This window comes from Notamacropus eugenii, chromosome 2 (assembly GCF_028372415.1).
Source record: "Notamacropus eugenii isolate mMacEug1 chromosome 2, mMacEug1.pri_v2, whole genome shotgun sequence".
Lineage (NCBI taxonomy): Eukaryota > Metazoa > Chordata > Mammalia > Diprotodontia > Macropodidae > Notamacropus > Notamacropus eugenii.
The window spans coordinates 5,132,734-5,151,044 of record NC_092873.1 but is presented as its reverse complement, the minus strand read 5'-3'; the positions used below and the strand labels follow the sequence as shown (position 1 = coordinate 5,151,044).

Below are 18,311 nucleotides of genomic sequence, written 5' to 3'. Positions count from 1 at the left end.
CTTCATGGGAAAAAGAGGACTAGACCAGTAGTGGGGGTTGGGAGGGAAGCAGGGGCTAACTTCTCCAGCATCTAACAGTGATCTTGGAAAAGTAATTTCCCCTTGCTGGGTAGGTCTTCATTTCCCCATACAAAAAATGAGGAGATTAGACTATGTAATTTCTAAATTCTCTCCCAGCTCTGACATTTTCTGTTCTAAGTCACTTGACCTGAGATCCTGTCCATTTCAAGCATTTGAGCACTTAATAAATGTCTGCTGGCTGCTGACTGTTAAAATCCCTTTAAGTGCTGTTATTCGATGTTCTGAGTTCCATGCCCACTCTGACATTCTTTGTCCTGTGCTTTAAGTTCTGTTCACTGCTAATGTCCCATGTTCCATGTTCTAAGATGCCCTCCAGCTCAGGAACTCTATGGCAGTACACTGATAAACACTCAGCATTCCCTAGAACCTAAGGACTCAACAACCCTCCCCTCAAGAATGGAACAGAAGGCCCCCCAAAGCTGTCTACACCTGTTGTTCATCTAAGACTAAAGAACTAGGAAAACCTAGAGACAAAGGCTGATATGAGAAAGTCAAGCCCTGGTGGAAGCCAGGGCGGTAATTATAACTGTCAGTTCTCCTCAGGACAAAGGTCCTATGCTGGGGTGTGGTTACCCCACCCTGAGTCAGTTTCTGTATACTGTATACAGGACCTATATCTCTCTTATCAAGCCCTCACCTTATATAAAACCAAAATGTGAAATCCTGAGCTCCCTAAGAGATCCAATCTGTGCCAAAGTCCACACTGGCCACACCTTCTACTGGGCCCAAGCTGTTCACATTAAGCCCATTCCTTTGAGCAGAGGCAGAAGCAGGCAGGGTGTTGCTATGAAGGCGCCATAATCCATCACAGCCGCCAGGCAACCTCACTTAGGCCAGCCTGCCCCTTCATGTCAGCCAATCAGAATACTCCTTAGCTGTTTGGCTTTCTCTAAATTAGGGGAGGGTGTCTCATATACCCAAAGTTGTTGATCTATATGACTGAGAAAATGAAAAGACTGGGATGGGGCGGGGGTGGGGAGATATCTCTGTAGAAACCATAGTGAGAAGCAGGGGTTTTCACGGAGATAAACACACCAGCCCAGGAATCCTAGAGCTGGACAATGGTCTGTCACTACGGTAACTGAGGCCTAGCTGGAGATAGAGAAATCACTAATCTAGAGAAGACACACAGAGGGACAGTTCCCGCCCTCCTGCATACATACCACTCCCCGCTTCTACTCTTTAGAAACCCCCTTGCTTGTCTCACTGAATAATTCACAGGGTCTTTTGTGCCCCCCAACCCCCCCCAAACCTTCTACATCCCATTCCTCCTGCCCATCCCCTCTTTTTTCCGTGGGAAAGTTGCTTGAAGAGGTCATGGGCAGAGGGGAGGGAGAAAAGGGGTGAGCTCTGACAGAAGGCCGATGGTAAGGCCAGACAAAAGGGGATAACACGCTAATTAAGTGGCCAAGAAAGGGTTGAGGGAAGATGAGTTTGGGGGTGGGGGGCAGATTGGAGGAAGAATGTAAAAGGAAAGGGTTAGGAGATATGGAAGGGTAGAGAGAGGCCTCTCTTGTCAAGGCAACAGTATAAAGGGAAAAAGAAATTACTTTCTATAGTCCTTTTGATTCACCACTGCCCACCCTGCCCACCCCTACTCCCTGCCTCCAATTCTTCTAAAGAAGAGGAGAGGGAGAGAATGAACAACTAATTCACCCATTAGGATTCAATGAGATTCAGGACTCCCCTCCCCCAGTTGATATCATTGGGGTTTGCTGGCATTTTCAAGGAGCGCTGGGAATAACCACTGACATCTGTGACTTGATGCCACCTTTAATGGCTGGTGATGAGCATGTAAGAGATAGGGCAGAAGGAATGACTCTGGCCTTCTGTCTCCCTAGGTATTTACCTCCCCAAGGAGCTTGGCCAGCTCAGAGGCTGTCCATCTTTACGAAGAAGGTTAAGGTCCCCTCCAGCTCTTATAGTTTAAGATTCCAAGATTCCACTTTAGGTAGTGCAATGTTCCCTGGAGCAGAAATCTAGCTGAGGGCAATTTCATCCTCAGGTTTCTCCTAGAGGGCAGGGACGATTTCATTTTTAGCTTTGGTTCCCCAGGGTTTGGAATACAGTAGGAAGGGAGGAAATTGAGTCTAGTATTGATAATAGGTACTCAGGGACCCAAAGTCACCCTAATCATTTGGGTTTACCAAAGACCAGAGACAGATCTGGGGGTTCCCAAAAGGAAAGAGGTTGGAGAGATCACAGACCTGAAGCTGAAGGGATACAATGGAGAGATGAGTCAAAGAATCAGGAGCAAGGAGTCAAAAGCAGATTATCCACCCCCACCAGAAAACACTCTTGGCTAAGACTACCTTATCTATACATTTAAATTTATGGTCACCAAATCAAGAAGAAATAACTTTCTAGGATTCAGAGCTTCAAGGAAGGGTGACCATCACCTACTCCAATCCCTTAAAGATGAAGAAAATGAGGCCCAAGGAAGTGAATTTCCTAGAGTCATGCCGATGTAAGTGTTCAACAAGGCAGGATTTGAACTCAGGTCCTCCTGATTCTAAGTGTAGTACCCTATTCACTATTCTGTGCTCCTTCACCAAGAGAGTTTGACTTGCCCAAAGTGCTACTGTGAATTACAATGGGGGCCCAGGTCCTTTGACAAATCCAAAGTTCCTCCCACCAAACTACTTGAGAGATATAGAACAGGACCTCAACTCAATTCCCCTTCAAGTTAATTTCTACACCAGTGAAAACTCCTAGGAAGAAAAGTCTGGACTCGGGAGGGATCCATCTCCCTCTGAGTGTGTGCTGTGTCAGTTGCTGACTAGACCACCATTATCTCAACCTGCCATTGTCCCACCCCAGCATTCTACAGGATGAGGAAAGATGGGGTGGAGAGCTCTAAAGTCCTTCAGGGACTCCCTTAAGCTTTCATCTGGGTTCCCTCAGCATGAAAGAAATAGAGACACCTACCCAGAAGCAATCAGTACTCTGGACTGGGCGATGGCGAGACGCTGCAAATTGGTGCGGTTCAGGGTAGCCAGCGCTACCCGCCCATTCTTGCTGGTGGCCCCTGGGGGGCTAGCTGGGGAGGCTGAGGAGGTCAGGGCCGGTGTGCTAGTTGCCTGCCTCCGGTTCACCTGTGAGGTCATTGTTTTCCCTGGACCCCGAATGGTGCCCATTCCATCCAGAGGCTTGGGCCCAGCACCTGGAGGTGGGGGCAACTTGGTCCCACTAGGGGCAGGCATATTTTTCCGAGCAGGCATGGGTGGTAGCAGCCCCATGCCACCATTGGCCCCAGCTGCTGCCTTGACGCTCATCACCAAGAGGCACTGTGGGCAGGAACATGGAGGGCCTGGGGGGGAGCTGGCCATACCCGGGCTGACTGGCCAGGACTGAGACTTAGGTAATGTGCCTGTGACCATGGGATAGATGAGGTCAAGACGGTGTCGGATATGACGTTTACGCTGAGTCTGCCTGTTGATCTGACTCATTGTGCCAAAGTCAATGACGTAGCAGAAGCCAATGGAGGTGAGGTCGATCCAGGGATGCTGTTTCTCGTAGGCGTGCTGGATGGTGATGCCCACCTCCATGTCATAAGGGGTCCAAGAGCCATTGTCATTCTCCCACTCCCAGACCACACCTTTCCCAGGTGCTGAGGCTGGGTCATAGTAGCTTCGACGGACAGGACGGAGAGTCCCTGCCAGAGAGTAGAGAGAGGAGTGTTAGACACCCATTCTGGAAACATCCTCTTCTTCCAGCATGGGGACCCTAAGCCATTTTGCCACTAGGTGACTTTGGGTAATTCCTTTCATTGCTCAGGCCCTCAGTTTCACTGTCATCACCATCAGTAACATGTATATAGCACCTACTATGTGCCAGGCACTGTGTTTTACAAAAATTATACCCCTTGATCCATTTTGCAGTTGAAGAAACCAGGGCAGATGGAGGTTAAATGACTTGCCCAAGGTCACACAGTAAGTGTCTGAGGCTGGATGTGAACTTAGGTTTTCCTGACTCCAGGTCTAGTGCTCCAACTACTGTGCTACCTAGCTGCCTCTCAAAAATAATAATAGCTAAAGTTAATGTCGGGTTTCATATACACTTATATACACTTTATATACATAACCTTATGTGATCCTCGCAACCTATGAAGCAGGCACTGTGATTAACCCCATTTTACGGAAAAGGAAACTGAGACACAGAAAAATTAAGTGACTTGCTGAGGGTCACATGGTTTAGTAAGGGATGGAGGCAGGTTTTGAACTCAGGTCTAGTGCCTTCCCTCCAAGGAGCTCTAAGCACACTGTAGATGCTATCTCTGAAACATTTAGCCTTGCTAGAACAGAAGGAGGAAAGGAGAAGACAGAGATTACTATAGGGTATTCTTCATGAGGAGAAATTAAGGGATGGGGAGGGAAAGAGAGCGATTGCCCTCAGGTTTTATTGTCCATCAGTGACAAGACCCCATTGTTACAGTTAAAGAATTTTGTCTTCTATCTCTGTGTTGGATGGGCAGTTAAAGAACTACGATCTCCATTTTACAGATGTGGCTCAGGGAGGTGATATACTTAAACCCCCTTCTGTTCTATGATTATGATCCCAGGATCTTACACTGAGCTACCCAAAGCCGCATAGCTAGCAATGCTGCCTCTCAGTCAGTATTCTTCACAGAGCCCAGGGAGCCCGGTCTTTCCAGGTTCCTACTCTGTTCTTGCTCTACTTCCATGACTTCCAACCTAGTCAAGTCCTTTCCCCAATCAGGGACCATTCCGCAAGGGAGCACCAAAAACAAAGCACAGAGGAAGGGGTCTGGGAAGAGGGAGGGCCTCAAGAATGCAGGAATCTTAGCATCTGTCAGCTTTATCACCACCCATCAATCTGATGGTAAAGACTCCCTCCCCAGGCCTCAAGCCCTCCCCAACCTTCTCTCAGAGGGGAGACACCATGACCACTATGACTCGGGACAGCCTCCATTCAAGAAGGAAAGAAAAGGAACAATGACTATTCAGGCCCCTGCCAGGGTCATACCCCCACCCCCCAGGCCCCACATCTCAGAGCCTCTTAATGACCCCAAACGACAACATTCAGAGCCACTGGGAGACACAGAACAATTCCTCATTGAGTAGTAAGACCTTTGGAGGAGGGAAGAAGAAAGAATGGAGGAGGAAGGGTGGGGGGAGGGAAACAATTATCCCTCACAATTTCCTTTCTAAAGAGTCCAGATGAAGACCCTGGCTGCTACTCAGAATCATGTTATGCATGGGGCCTTTCCCCCTATTTAGTATTTATTAAGGTCTAAAGAGAATTGGGTGACCATAAGGAGAGGGCTAGGATGGGGGAGGGAGTGCAGCTTCCCATCCCAGGAGGGCCCCAACTTTAATATGTAATGGCTGTTAAATGGTAAGACAATGGTAAGACAACAGAGGAATGGTAAGACACTTGACCTACACTGGATCCTAAGAGAAAAAGATCTAAGGTTGAAAGGGACCTCAGAGGCCATCTGATTCAACTCCCTCATTTTACAGATGAGGAAACTAAGGCCCAGGGTGGGGGGTGGGGTGTTGAAAAATAAGTATCTTGGGTAGAATTTGAACCCTGACCCTCTAATGTCAGGGTCTGTGTTCTTTCCATTGTACCAAGCAAGCTCTCTGAACCTCCATTTCCTCATCTGAGAAATGGGAATCATAGCTATCTGCCTACCTACCTTATAGTAAAGGAAATGTGTTGTAAACCTGACAGGTTGCAACATATGCAGGATCTTCCAAAAGTTTCTATATAGGTTTAAGATGTTAAAAGTTTAAGCTACAGTTAGCAATCATAACTGTGAAAAAAAATTAAAGAAACTTTCTCTGATAAAAGCCTCATTTCTCAAATGTTGAGAGAACTGAGTCAAATTTAGAAAAATAATAGCCATTCCTCAATTGATACATGGCAAAAGATATAAACAGTTATTGACAAATATTGGAGGGGATGTGGGAAAATTGAGACATTAATGTTTTGGTGGAGTTGTGAACCGATTCAAAGATTATGCAGACCAATTTGGAATTATGCCCAAAGGCTTATAAAACCATGCATACCCTTTGAGCTAGCAATACCACTACTAGGTCTGTATTCCAAAAGAGATGAAAAACAAAAAAGAAAAGGACTTAATACGTATAAAGATACTTATAAAAGTTCTTTTCTGGTGGCAAAGAATTGAAAATTGAGGGGATGCCCATCAAATGGGGAATGGTTGAACAAGCTGGGGTACGTGATTGTGATAGAATACTATTGTGCTACAAAAAATGATGAACAAGATGATCTCAGAAAAATCTGGAAAGAATTATATGAAGTAGTGCAAAGTGAAATGAACAGAACCAGAACACTCTACACTGTAATAGCAATATTATGAGACGATCAACTGTGAATGACTTATTCACTGTGATCCAAATACTGCGATCCAATACTGTGATCCAAAACAGTTCTGAGGAACTTATAATTAAAAATGCTATCCATCCCCAGAGAAAGAACTGATGGAGTCTGAATGCAGATGGAAGCATATTTTTTTGCTGTTTTTATTTTTCTTGGGTTTTTTTTAGTCTATGTTTTCTTTTACAACATGACTAATATGGAAATGTTTTGCATGACTACATATGTATATATTATCCCTCACAATTTCCAGAAGAAGTCGCTGGTTGCTACTCAGTCCCATGATATGTATGTATAGGGCCTTTCCTCCTATTTATCATTTATTAGGGCCTAACGAGAATTGGTGACCATAAGGAAAGAGGATGGGGGAGGGAGTACAGCTCCCCATCCCAGAGAGGATTGGGGTGCTCTATTCTCTCTACAAGCAAGCTTCAGTGATATTATCCATCCTATCTCCCACTGATGCCCTGGACTCTGAAAGAGGAAGTATAAAGAGGGCCAGATGTGGACTCAGAGGGCCCCAATTGCTTGCCTTCTCAATGAGGGATGTGGGGAGGGAGAGAATCCAGAACCAAAAATGTTGAAAATTAATGTTAAAAATTGTTTTTACATGTAATTGGGGAAAAATGCTAAATAAATAATTTTTAAAAAGTATAAAAAGTTAAATTACCAAAGCTTAAACCTGCACTGACTTTCAGGACATTTTCTGGATAGAAATTTGAATTAAAGGATGTGATAACCTATCATCCTAAGGCTCCATTCAAAGGCATTGTGACGACCTAGACAGAAATTCCCTCTCCTGGCCACTGTTCCCCAATATTTCTTGAGTTCTCCCATTCCAAGTGGGCTCTGTTAAAATGTCAGCTCTTTGAGGGCAAAGACTTTTATTTATTTGCTTACTTTTGTACTGTTGGGTTTTGTTTTTTTTCTTTCTTTTGTTACATTTTAAGTTCTGAAATGTCTCTCTCCCTCTCTCCCTCTCCATCCTGCCTTAGAGAAGGCCACCATTTGACATGATATATAAAGATATGTAAAACCATAATATACATGCTTCTATTTATCAGTTCTTTCTCTGAAAGTGGATAGCATCTTCCTTCATGGGTCCTTTATAATTGATCTGAGTATTTATAGTACTCAGAATCGCTTGGTTGTTCACAATTATTCTTTGAACAATATTACTGTTGTTGTATACAATGTTCTCTTGGTTCTGCTTGTTTCACTTTTCGTTATTTCACACAAGTCTTTTCATGTTTTTCTAAGATCAATAAGCTCATCATTTCTTACAGCACAGTAGTATTACATCATGATCATGTATCACAACTTTTTGAACTGTTCTCTAATTGATGGACATTTCCTCAATTCCCAGTTCTCTGCCACTACAAAGAAAGCTGCTATAAATATTTTTAAAACATATAGGTTCTTTTCCTTCTTTCCTGATTACCTTGGGAAACAGACCTAATAGTGATATTGCTGGATGAAAGGCAGTTTAATAGTTCTTTGGGCATAATTCTGGATTACTCTCCAAAATGGTTGAAACAGTTCACAGTTCCACCAACCATGTGTTAATGTCCCAGTTTTTCCATATCCCCTCCAATATTTGTCATTCTCCTTCTATCATTTTAGTCAATCTGATAGGTGTAAAATGATATCTCAAAGCTGTTTTAATTTGTAATTCTTTAATCAATAATGATTTAGGACATTTTTTCATATGACTATTTATATAATTTTGATTTCTTCATCAAAAAGCTGCTCTTCATATCCTTTGACCATTTTTCCATTGGGGAATGACTTATATTCTCACAAAATTGACAAACTTCTCTAAATACTTGAGACATGAGACCTTTATCCAAGAAACTGTCTAAAATCCACCCCCCTTCCCAATTTTCTGCTTTCCTTCTAATCTTGGCTACATTGGTTTTATTGGTACAAATTTTAATTTAATGTAATTAAAATTACTCATTTTACACTCATAATGCTCTCTGTCTCTTGCTTATTTATAAGTTCTTCTCCTATCCATAAGTCTTATAGGCAATGTGTTCCATGTTCTTCTAGTTTTCTTATCCCTCCATTTATATCTAGATATATATCCATTTTGGCTTTATCTTGGTAAATGATGTAAGATATCGGTCTATACCCAATTTCTGCCAGGCTGCTTTCCAGTTTTCTCCCAATTTTTTTTTTTTAACAAATAGTATATTCTTATTCAAAAAGCTTAAATCTTTACTTTTGTCAAACACAAATTTACTATAGTCACTTACTACTGTATTTTATATATTTACTTTGTTCCACTGATTTACCTTTCTGTTTCTTAAACAATACCAGATAGTTTTGATAATTACTGCTTTCTAATATAGTTTAAGATCTGCTATTGTTAAACTTCCCTTATTTTTTTCATTAATTCCTCTTATATTCTTGACCTTTTTTTCTTTCAAATGAATTTTATTATTATGTTTTCTAGCTCGATAAAATAGTTTTTTGGTAATTTAATTGGGATGGCATTGAATAAGTAGATAGAGACTTTTAAAATTTTGTCTCTGTCTCCCTAGCACAGAATCTGGCAAATAGCAGGCACTTAATAAACAATTGTCAATTTACTCTTCTGTAAAATGAGTGAAGTTAGACTTTGTTGGTGGTCAATCATGTTCGACTCTTTCTGACCCCATTTGGGATTTTCTTGGCAAGGATACTGGAGTGGTTGAGCCATTTCCTTCTCATTTTACAGATGAGGATGCTGAGGCAAACAGGGTTAAATGACTTGCCTAGGGCCACACAGCTAAAAAGTATCTGAGGCCGTATTTCAACTCAGGTCCTCTTGACTCCAGACCCAGGGCTCTATCCACTGTATCACCTTGCTGCCCCATGGTTAGATTAGATGACCCTAAAACATCTGAGTGACTATAAATCACTCTGAGGGCAGGGCCCACTTTATACCCCTTTGAACCTTCCTTGGTCATAAGCCCAAGGTCATTGGGCTTTCTTTCAAGAAAAAAATTTCTGGAGGGTTAAGTGGTCTTGTTGCCTGACCCAAATCCTCGACAGCAGGAACTGCTTCTGAACCAGAGAGGCTGGCAAATGATGCCTGTGGAGAGGGTTATATCTCATTCTCTGGATACTTATTGGAGAATTAGTGGTTTAGAAAGTATTCTTCTAAAATACAGCAACTCCAGAACCTGGTACTTGCCCCATAAGCCTCCAGGAACCCTTCTGATCATCTGTTTTCACTATGAAGGAAGGGGTCAGGCCTGCTCTGTCACCCCTCTTGGTGTTTGACCCAAATATCCACTCAAGGTCAAGTGCCTGGGTAGGTGCCTGCCTGGTAGGTGCCTAATAAATGTTGTTTGAATTGAATTGAATCAGAAGGCCTGGGTTCAAAACCTGCCTAAGCTGCTGATTATTTGATGATCATGAGGCAACTGGTAGTACAGGGAACAGAGCACTGGGCCTGAAGTCAGGAAGCCTTGACTTCAAATTCATTCTCAGATATTAAGTAGCTGTGGTCCTAGGAAAGTCACTTAACCTCTGTCTCAGTTTTTCTCAAATGTAGTACAGGGAATATCAGTGCCTACCTCACAGGGTTGTTGTCAGGCTCAAATGAGATACTATTTGTAAAAAATGTTTAGCATAGTCTGATATATAGTAGGTATTACATAAATGCTCATCTTCTCTACCCATAAACAACTCACTTCTCTGTGCTCAGTTTCTGTACCTGCAAAATGAAAGAATTAAATTAGATGACCTCTGAGGTCCATTATCACTTTAATTCCTATTTTTCTATACATATGAAGCTCTATGGGTCTCAGTTACCTCATCTATCAAATGGAGATATCTGTATCGCCTAACTTACATGGTTGTTGTGAAATTCAGATGAGATAAAGGGTGCACATAAATACTGTCCTCTTTTGGTTTCAGGTTATAGTGCAGGAAATTTCTGTCCAGCTTGAACCTGGGTTCCAAAAGGCTTTCAGCTTCATTTTTTTCTGTGACCCACAGGCTCTTCAGACACTTCATCTCTCTCTGGGCATCCCTGGTCCCACCCATCCCTGCCACCAGCACACACAGCAAGATACTTCATGGCATGGAGTTTTCTGAGGCAAAGAATATATTTGCTTCTAATATACCATGTACCCAGATAGGCTCCTGCCTTCACTTGATTTCCCTTATGGCCACATGAAGACGCAGGAGCCGGAACCAGATTGGCTTTCTGGGAGAAAAAGTGAACACAGATAAGTCACCCAATCATAGCTTAGAAGAGATTTTTGGACATCATTCTCCTTTCCAACCATTTCATCCTATAAAGGAGGTATCTGAAGCCTAAGGAAGAGAAATACTGTAGGTTTCTAGAGCTGGGGGGGCAGAGGGGGGCGGATTTAGAGACTATCTAATTCAACACTCATTTTAAGAGCAAAAATGGTCTCCAACGAAGAAGAAATGAATGAATTTCCCAAAGTCACACAGTGAGAGATCCCACATTTGAACCCAGGCCTTCTGATCTCAGGGACTAGGTTCTTTCTAACATACCATATTGTTTCACACAGGTCACACAGACATCAAGTGGTAGAGCTGGAATTTGAACCAAGGACTTCTAGGGGCTCTTTTATTCTTACACTGTGACCATAGTTCTGCTGGTAAGAGCAAGCTAGTACTAATAGTAAGGAGGCTAGTCGGTGAGGTAGTGGATAGAGCACCAGAGTGGGAATCAGTAAGATGTGAGTTTAAAATTCAGCTGTAGATACTTACTAGTTATGTTGCCCTGGGCAAGTCACATAACCTCTGCTTGCCTCTGTTATGTCATCCATAAAATGACAATAATATTATTACCTAATTCCTATGCTTGTTGTTGTGAAGATCAAATGAGACAAAATTTGCAAAGTGTTTAGCAAATTTTAAATTCCTATGCACATTTTAGCTATTATCATTATATTTCCCTGAAATTATATCCAATTTACTGTACATATATAACTTATGTGTACATAATTGCTTTCTCTCTTATTAGACTATGAGCCCCTCAAGAGCAGGGACTATTTTTGCCTTTCTTTGGAGCCCCAGTGTGTCTGGCATACAGTAGGTGCTTAATAAATGGTCAATTGATTTGACATTTATGTAACACCTTTAAATTTTGCAGATGATTTGAGGTACAGTGACTCATTTCACCCATACAGACATGACTGAAAAACAAAAAAGAATTATCATCCCCATTACTGAGAGTAAGTGTAATCATACCCACTTTACAGAGAGATCAAGAAGCATTTATCAAATCTGGGTTAAAATCCGTACTCCACTCTTTACTTCCTCATTGACTTTAGGCAAATCAACTCTGTAGGCCTGTTTTCTCATCTGTAAAATGAGGGGGATGGACCAAATGACCTCTGAGGTCCTTTATAGCATTATGTGACCTGTGATTCCATTGAGGAAACTCCTGCTACCAATGTAGATGGACACATCTATAGCCTGTGTGATGGAGCAGAACAGAGATGAGAAACATGTAAACCAAGTGGGCTCAACCAGATTAAAATGTAATTGGGGAATACTTAGCAAACTAACACAACAAAACACAGATAATGTTCATTTATGGTTTTCTAAGTCAATAAGAGCCCTTGGAGTTTGACATCACTGGGCTTAGACTTCAGAAGCTTAGGTACTTCCCAAGAGTCACACAGTCAATAGCAAATGTCAGAAGTGGGATCTGAACCCTGCTTCTGAGACCAGCTTTCCTTCTGTGTTAGGTTATACTACCTTTCATACACAAATGTGTATGTAAAATAGTTTACTTCTTTTGGACTGGCCTATTATTTCACTGGGGCAGGGAATTCTCAATGACAGCACTCCCTCCACCAGTGCTGATCTCTTCCTCTTAGGCACCTGACAGTCTTAGAGAAATCACCCAGATTAGGGGACTAGACCAGGGTCACACAGCCAGTATGTGTCAGAAGTGGGATTCACGTGCGGCTCTCCAAGATTCCAAAGTTATTTCCCTATGCACTACATCATGCTAGTTTTTCACACAAAACAAATATAAACTAATTTGGATAAGGAACAAAACCAAGTAGGGATAATTAGGAAAGGACTTGTGTGTGAGGTAGGTGGTACAAGGTAAGCTTTGAAGGAAAGTAGGGATGAAGAAATCAAAGCTCAAAGGTGAAGTCTTCTTTATAAGGACAGCTAGTGTCAGAGGCAGGACATGTACCTGAATCTTCTTGATTCCAACTCAGGCCTCTGTCTACTCTATCTCCTGCCCCATGCTGTCTCTTAAAAATCAATTTATAATAAGGTGGATAAAGACAATCCTAACTAAAAAGTACAAGAAAATACCTGTTCCCAATCTCTCTCTCCCTGCCTCTCCCCCCCGCCCCCTCCCCCAACCATTAGTTTCCTCTAATATTACATTTCCTATTCCGGAAAAAAATTTAGGTCTGGAGCAAAGTCAGGCTTCCTCCTTCGCTTCCACTGACTTGAGCATTTCTTCTGTTCTTATTCTATTGAGTTCCATCATCCCTGTTCTTTCTTTTTTTATTGAGAGCAGTGGGAAGGGGAAGGAATTCAATTTAAATCAACAAAAAGGAAGTATTTGCTACTTGAAAAGTTGCACACCGTGATTCAGCCACTCATAAAGTCAGTGGTATAAGAATTATCATTCAGGAAGCTAGGTGGGTAGAGTGACTCATCTTCCTGAGTTCATATCTGGCTTCACACACTACCTGTGTGACCCTAGGCAAGTCACTTAATCCTGCTGCCTCAGTTTCCTTATCTGGAAAATGAGTTGGAGAAGGAAATGGCAAACTATTCCAGTATCTTTGTCAAGAAAACCTCGAATGGGATCATGAAGAGTCAGACATGACTGAACAACAAAAAAGAATTATCATCCCCATTTTATAGATGAGTAAACTGAGGCTGGTAGTGTTAGAACCAAGACTCAGATCCTAGTGTATTCCAACTTCAGGTCTGCCACTCCTTCCACCAAACCCCAACTGCCTTTCTGCCTGAAGAGCAGAAAACATTGATCCAGAGAAAGTAAATCTAGGGTTACCAGGGCTGGTGGCAAAAAGAGAATCCTGTCTCACTTCTTTGCCCACCCCTGCCTCCCTTCACTCCAAGTCTTTCTGATTCTCTGGCCCAACATGCCAGGAGGGAATGGGTTTAGAATCTGAAATGATCTTGGAGACTGAGGTTGAGCTGAGGAGTCCAGAGGGGCCAGGGCACCCTCAGCCAGGCTCTCCCCAGTGACTGGTAGCAATGAGGTCCCAAATAGAGGGACCAGAAGGCACAAGAAGTAGGGAGAGGCAACTTCTAAGCTCTCAAACACAGGAAAGCCTCTGGAGAGGCACTAAAGCAATCAAACGAGGAAGAAAGATGGGGAAAGGATGGTTAGGGAAGGAAGGGAAGGGAGGCAGAGTCAACTGTGGTCAAGTTGCTCCCAGTTCTCTATTGTTTGGGCAGTTTTGCTTCAAGCTTGAAAGTCTAGCTGGTGGATGGGGAGGTAATGTCCTTATAAAGCTGCCAGAGTATATGGCCCAGGACCTAGTGTATCTATCATTCAGATTCATGGCTTTGTCAAGCCCTGGCACAGAAGAAAAAGCAGGTAGATTTAGTGTCAGAAAGACCTGGTTTAGAATCCTGCCTCTGGAAAGTATTATCTGTGTGACCTCGGCCACCTTACTTACTATTTTTGGGCCTCAGTTCACTTATCTGTAAAATGAGGGGATTTGACTAGATAAACTCTAAAGGGTCCATTCAAGTCTAAATCCTATGATCCTATATGACTCTAATACAAGGTGTTCTAGCCTGACGCACTGTTGTAAATCCTGCTCCTGGGGAGGTTGAAGCTGGTGGATGGATCTCCTGAGCTTGGGAGTTCAGTGCTGCAGTGCCTTCTAAATCATTTAGTTGGACCCCCTTAATTTTCAGATCAGAAAATCAAGGCCCAGGGAAGCTATATGCCTGGAAGCATAATGTCACAGAGACAATAAATATTCAGACCCACATCCTCAAACTCCAAATTGACTGCTGAACCACTCCTAGACTCAATTTCTTCGTCTGTCAAGTGATATTTAAAAAACAAAACACTTTCTCTAATATATCTCATCCCATAGGGTTATTGTGAGAATCATATGAGATAATGGATGTTGAAAGCACTTTGAAAATGACTAAAATAGGGTGTTACTTTTAGTTACATTGGCAATTTTTCTTCCTTTCTCTTCCATCACACCCTTGGATGGGAGCATTACCCCAAACTTACTGCAATGTGGGATATGAATCTCAGGCAGGTGATATTTAAACCTTCAAATGAAAATTGGATTTGGATTCTTCTTATAGAGTCCCAAGGAGCATGTGCTGCTCTCAGTTTGGTCTTCCTTGTTGCTTCTTCTATACAGTGTGCATATATATGAAAATATATACACATAGATATATGTATATACATGTGCCTATATATGTATGCAAGGCATATACATTGATATAATGCAATATACACACATGTATATATGTGCACATACACATATGTATATGCATCCATATCCACAACACATATGTGTATATATGCATGTATATTCCTTTTTTTTTTTGTGCTTACACATATCAACTGCTCCCCATGACTGGCATATGCTCCATCTTCACCCCTGGCTCTCAAAATCCCCATCTTCCTTCTAGGTTCAACTCAAGTGTGATCTATCCCATGTCCCCAGTCAGGAGTTCCCTCTAACAATGTAGGCTGGCCTGTCCTGATCTACCTAGTTGTCAACTATGGGTGGTCCCTCAGCTTTGTCCCTTGTCTTCTCCCTCTATACAGCCTCACTTGGGAATCTCATAGGTTTCTACAGATTCAATTATCACCTCTATGCTGATGATCCTCAGATCAGCTTATCCAGTCCTAACTAATCTCTAGGTTGATCTCCAATCTTGAATCTCCAATTGCCTGTCCTGTAAATACTTAAACTCAGCTTGTCCACAAATAAAATTATACTTCCCTCCCAAACCCTCCCCTCAGGCCCAAGCAAAGCGCATTCACACAGGTATAGGGACTCAGACCCTCTGATTTCATTGGCAGGGGGAATTCAAGATGGGCAAGCTCTCTCTATCAAAGCAGGTCAACACTTGCTCTGGAACTCAGTCTGAGAAAGTTGCCTAGGTTATTGAGAAGAGGGCCAGGCTCTGGAACCCAGGTTTTCCAAGCACCAAGAGCAACTCCCTTATCTGCATGACCTCTCCTTGCACAAAGTAGGCACTTAATACTGCTTGAATTGAATTGGATCACATGTCAAAAGATGCAAGGTAATGGAATGGAATGTCAGATCTCTAAGGGGTCTTAAAAGACAGCTGGTTCAACCTTATTATCCAACGGAGAAAATGGAGGTTTAGGAAGGAGAAATCAATTGTCTTAAACAACACATTAATCCTCTGACAGAGCCAGAGTTAAGGTTAGAAAGTGGGCTCTTTTGAACCTGTTGCCTGCCCATCATGCTTTGCTCCCTGGTGGAGGGAGGGGAGAATGTTGCTTAGTTCTGGATCGAAGGCCCGATCCAATGACCTGAGAATTTCTCAATCTCCTTCCTCCTTTGTCTTCTTCCACTGTCCCTTGAGGGAGCTAGGGTTCCTCCAAAGAAGACAAAATGAAGCACCTATTGAAAAGTGCTACACCCTAATTCACCAGAATTCTGCAGAGTAAAATTCCAGGAGTTATGGCTGGGAGTAGTGAGCCTCATCGCTCAGTGGAGCTACATGGGCTGAAGAGGCGGGTGTTATTTTGATATAAAAATCCTACACCTCCAAGTTTATTTTGAGCTGAACTGGAATTCCCTGTTAAATGTCTCCCCATCTGCCTCTCCTAGGCCTGACACCTCCCCCCCCAGATTCCTTCCAGTTTCTGCTTCTCTAAACACACACACACACACACACACACACACACACGCACAGAGAGAGAAAGAGAGAGAGAGAGAGAGAGAGAGAGAGAGAGAGAGAGAGAGAGAGAGAGAGAGAGAGGCACACACACCCCAACCCAGACATACACAATCTTTTGCCTCCCTGCCCCCCACAGCAAACTCTGTCCAAATTGCTAGGGCTGTGGGCCCTTCTTAATCCCTCTGGCTCAGTCCTTCCACATTCCTTCTCCTTATCCACTCCCCACCACTAGTTTCCCTCCCTGTCCCAAGAGCCTCCTTCTCCCACATCCCAGACACACAGACACAGATGCACAGACACACACACACAGTCTATCCCCTAAGGGAAAGGGGTCAGGATGCTAGTAATTTTGGAATCTACCCCAGAAACCTAAAATCCTTCCAGTGTGTGTCCTGTCTGCAGGGTGCTTGCCAACTAGAAAAACAAAATGAGGAAGAAAATTCCCTTCCCATGACAATCCTAATTAGCACACAGAATTTGGGGTCTTTCCAATGAGTACAAGCATGCCGTGAGCAGACAGCTGTTCCTTGGCCTTCTGGGACCCTCCTAATCATTCTCTCCACAGCACCAGCCCTCCCTTCCTCTCTCCAGCAGCTGGGCTCCCCAGTCTCCTAAATTGCACTGGGCTGCAACCTCAGGCAGAATTCTCCCACAGAAGGGGCTAAGGGAGGATTACCCCCTTAGTCCTCTAATTAATCAGCTAAATCTTGTGAATGATGCAGAGCCCCAAAGAGCCAGACTTGGGCAGAGCTCCTCAGTCCTGTCGGTCCCCATGTCCAGCAACGCAGCTTCCTCCTGACCTATAGGATAGCTCCGGGTTCTGCTCAGTCTGGGATTCTGCCACGGATTTGCCACAGAGTCTCCAAGTTGACAGACCCTCAAGTCCCACCTCCCACCCCTTCCCCAGGCTGAAGGTTTCCTCTCTACTTTCCCTCATCCAAGTGAATTTGTCATCTGAAGGATGTTCATTCCCTGAAAACAAACCCATTTTCTCTACTAAAAGAGGGAGAGTCAGACCTGAGAGATCAAGGGTCGTATTCCTGGGGGAGTGGAGAAGGGGCGATACCCAGGATCTTTCTCTGAAAGAATGTGCCCCCTGCTGCTGCTGCCAATTCCCAGTTGGCAGGGTGAATAAGCTTCACTAGCCTGGCATCCCTCCTCGGCCTTCCTCTTTCTCCTTTCTCCCCTGCGCCCTCCCCCCTCGCCCAGCCTCTTCCCCCACCTGCTCTGGGCTGCGCTTTGGCACTCTCCGGTGCTGACCCCCGGACCCTGGGCGCGGATTCCCGAGGCTTCTCGGGCATTCCGTCGTGCCTCCTCCAGCTAGGCCCCCTTCTCCCCGAGATGTCCCGGGGGAAGAACCTGAAGCTCCGAGGAATTCCATCTTCCCCTAAGTTTGTCCCAGACCCGGGAGCCGCTAGCAGAGAGGGCTGGTGGAGCCCGGGGTGGGGGGTGGGGGCAGGCTATGGGGCCGGGGCTGTCACGGCGCACGGAAGTGGTGTGCCAGCTGGGGGGCAGTCGGAGGGGGCAAGAGAGGGGAGGGACAGCACCAGCTAGGGGGGACAGGAGGGGCACCGCCAGCGGGGGGGCAGGAGGGGAGGGGCAGCACCAGTGGGGGGGCAGGAGCGGAGCTGAGAGCTGACAAGGGAAGGAGGGGGCTCACCCGTGTCCTGCCGGAACTGGTGCATGGACTGTAGGTCGATGATGTAGGGCGACAGCCGGCTGTCCACCTGGCCCAGCACCACGCTGCCGCTGCCGGCCCGGGGTCCCCCGGCCCGGATCACCGCTTCGATGTGGTGGCTCACGGCCGGGCTGTAGGGTCGCCAGCGGCCGTGCTCGTTCAGCCATTCCCAGACCACCACGGCCGAGGCTAGCAGCATGGCTGGCGATCTAGGGCCCTTGGCCGCCGCCGCCGCCGCCGCCTCCGCGCAGCCCCCCGGGAGCGCCTGGGCTGGGCCGCCCGCCTCAGCTCCTCG

General features: G+C 44.5%; 1 protein-coding gene across 2 annotated transcripts in view; it reads right to left on the bottom strand.

Moving 5' to 3' along the window:
• DTX4 (deltex E3 ubiquitin ligase 4) overlaps positions 1–18,215 on the bottom strand; it is a 30,827-nt gene extending 12,612 nt beyond the window's left edge. For both annotated transcript variants that reach the window (XM_072638703.1, XM_072638704.1), the window contains exons 1-2: positions 17,999–18,215; positions 3,010–3,736 (exon numbers count right to left, since the gene is read on the bottom strand). In XM_072638703.1, the coding sequence (XP_072494804.1) occupies positions 3,010–3,736; positions 17,999–18,215 (944 nt within the window). The remainder of the gene's footprint in view (positions 1–3,009; positions 3,737–17,998) is intronic.
• Between the last annotated feature and the right edge of the window lie 96 nt (positions 18,216–18,311).